Raw genomic sequence first — 1,662 nt, 5'->3', positions numbered from 1 at the left:
TGAGTTCTTCCTTCTCCGCTTCTGTTTCTGAGAAAGGAGTGAAGAGTTTCTTCACCACTGGCTCTAAGTCTTCTCTTGCTGTTTTTGAGGAGGAGCAGGTCAAATGGACCAGATAGGTGTCTTTCATGCACGTCATGGTTGAAGAACATAATTCAGTGACCCGAACAGAGCAGGTTCCTGGCTCCAGTGGAGGCACTCTCAAGATGGAAATCTGCTGATCTGAATCTGTCTCCAGCATGGACTGGTCTGTGATGAGCACGGCCCTTGAGATCTGCTTATACTGCATGTTGGAGCATGTGTCCTTCGAAAGGTAGCTATCCTCCACAATAAAAGAGCTAGCATTTATCCTCTGGCCCAAGTGGTCTATGACTGCTCTACAGCTTCCGGAGTCTTTGTCAACTACAAAGCATTGTATTTTGTGGTGAAGACAATAGATTCCACCAAAAACTGCACACATCCTGCAGAAACACTGGGGAATTTCCCTTTGGCCATACAAAGGAAATAAAAAGGGAGTGTTGCCATATCGTCCAAGACACTGAAGGAAGTTTTTTTGTTGCTTTAAGCCCATCTAATGTAGTGCAAGGTGATTCTGATGTCATTGCAATTGAGTGGAGTATAAAATGCTGGAGGTTGGGGGTTAGTTTTTTAGTTTTTAAGTACTCAGAAAATGAGCACTGGTTGAAATCTTGGTATTCATCAGGATGCTGTTCATAGTCTAAACAGAACGTAAGGAATTTCATTAGCATCCTCTTTTCAACCATGGTGAGCTCTTTACTATTAAAGACATCTACTCTGGAGCAAGGCACCTGTTCTACCTTCCCTTCCCGAAATGTAAGAATCCTAGTGACATTCTTAAATTCTGCGTAACAACTAACATTTGATTTGATTAAAAGGTCAATCAGAGATCCTTGAGAATACAGCAGCTTTGATACCAAATCAATATTAAACTTCCTGCTTTCCTTAACCATCTGAGGGTAAGTGATCCTACTTCTCTTTGGCTGACCAGGGTGGTCCTCTACAGCAAGTCTGTTTTCATCTCTGTGTCCATCTGAAACTGTGTGGATACAGGCTTCCTCTCCACAGTGCTGTTCCTTCTCTGGTGAGTCCTCTACATCAGGTACAGCCACTGAGAGCTCTGTTTCACTTATCTCTGTTTTTGTGGAAGGCATTTCTTTGGGCAAGCATACAGAATCCAGAGGCTCAGGGAGGGTACCAAATGCCTCTGGGGAAAGACTTTTCTGTAGAGCATCAGTCTCTTGAATGCTGTCTCCCACATCCTGACTAGCATAACAAAAGACTTCTATGTGCTGAATAGTTTCATCCTTCTGGGAGAGAGCGATGGCTTCTTCCGTTTCATGGATGGAGTCTTGCCAGGCAGCAGTCCCTTCTTCCTCACTGCCGTTGTTCTCCTGGCATTCCTTCAACCAGGAAAGCAAACCTGAAAAGCTGAAACTAGCCCAGTTCCCTCCATAGTAACTTCTTGAGTCAACATGCAGAACACTCTGCCCACTTCTTGAACATGCAGCTGCAAGGATGGACTCAGGCAGACCTGTTCCTACTATAATCACATCAAACTCTGTGGGAAGCCTGTCTGCCATCCTAGGAGCTGAAGTGTAGGGTGACAGCTAATGAAGAACTGTGAGGGCTCCTCTGAGGTGATTA

The 1,662-nt window shown here is 44.6% G+C and overlaps 1 protein-coding gene across 1 annotated transcript; it reads right to left on the bottom strand.

Moving 5' to 3' along the window:
* Window positions 1-251: 251 nt before the first annotated feature.
* Window positions 252-1,652, bottom strand: LOC103728487 (rab proteins geranylgeranyltransferase component A 2-like). The gene has a single exon (XM_008826487.3). It carries the CDS (start codon window positions 1,596-1,598, stop codon window positions 396-398), a length of 1,203 nt encoding a protein of 400 aa, XP_008824709.2. The 5' UTR covers window positions 1,599-1,652; the 3' UTR covers window positions 252-395.
* Between the last annotated feature and the right edge of the window lie 10 nt (window positions 1,653-1,662).

The sequence above is a fragment of the Nannospalax galili genome, unplaced genomic scaffold (genome assembly GCF_000622305.1).
Source record: "Nannospalax galili isolate Female #2095 unplaced genomic scaffold, S.galili_v1.0 C49376349, whole genome shotgun sequence".
Lineage (NCBI taxonomy): Eukaryota > Metazoa > Chordata > Mammalia > Rodentia > Spalacidae > Nannospalax > Nannospalax galili.
The sequence above is the reverse complement of the archived record's forward strand: the minus strand, read 5'-3'. Positions and strand labels throughout refer to the sequence as shown.

Excerpts from the sequence above, each read along its gene's own strand:
- LOC103728487 (XM_008826487.3), bottom strand. The coding sequence starts at position 1,598 with ATGGCAGACAGGCTTCCCACAGAGTTTGATGTGATTATAGTAGGAACA.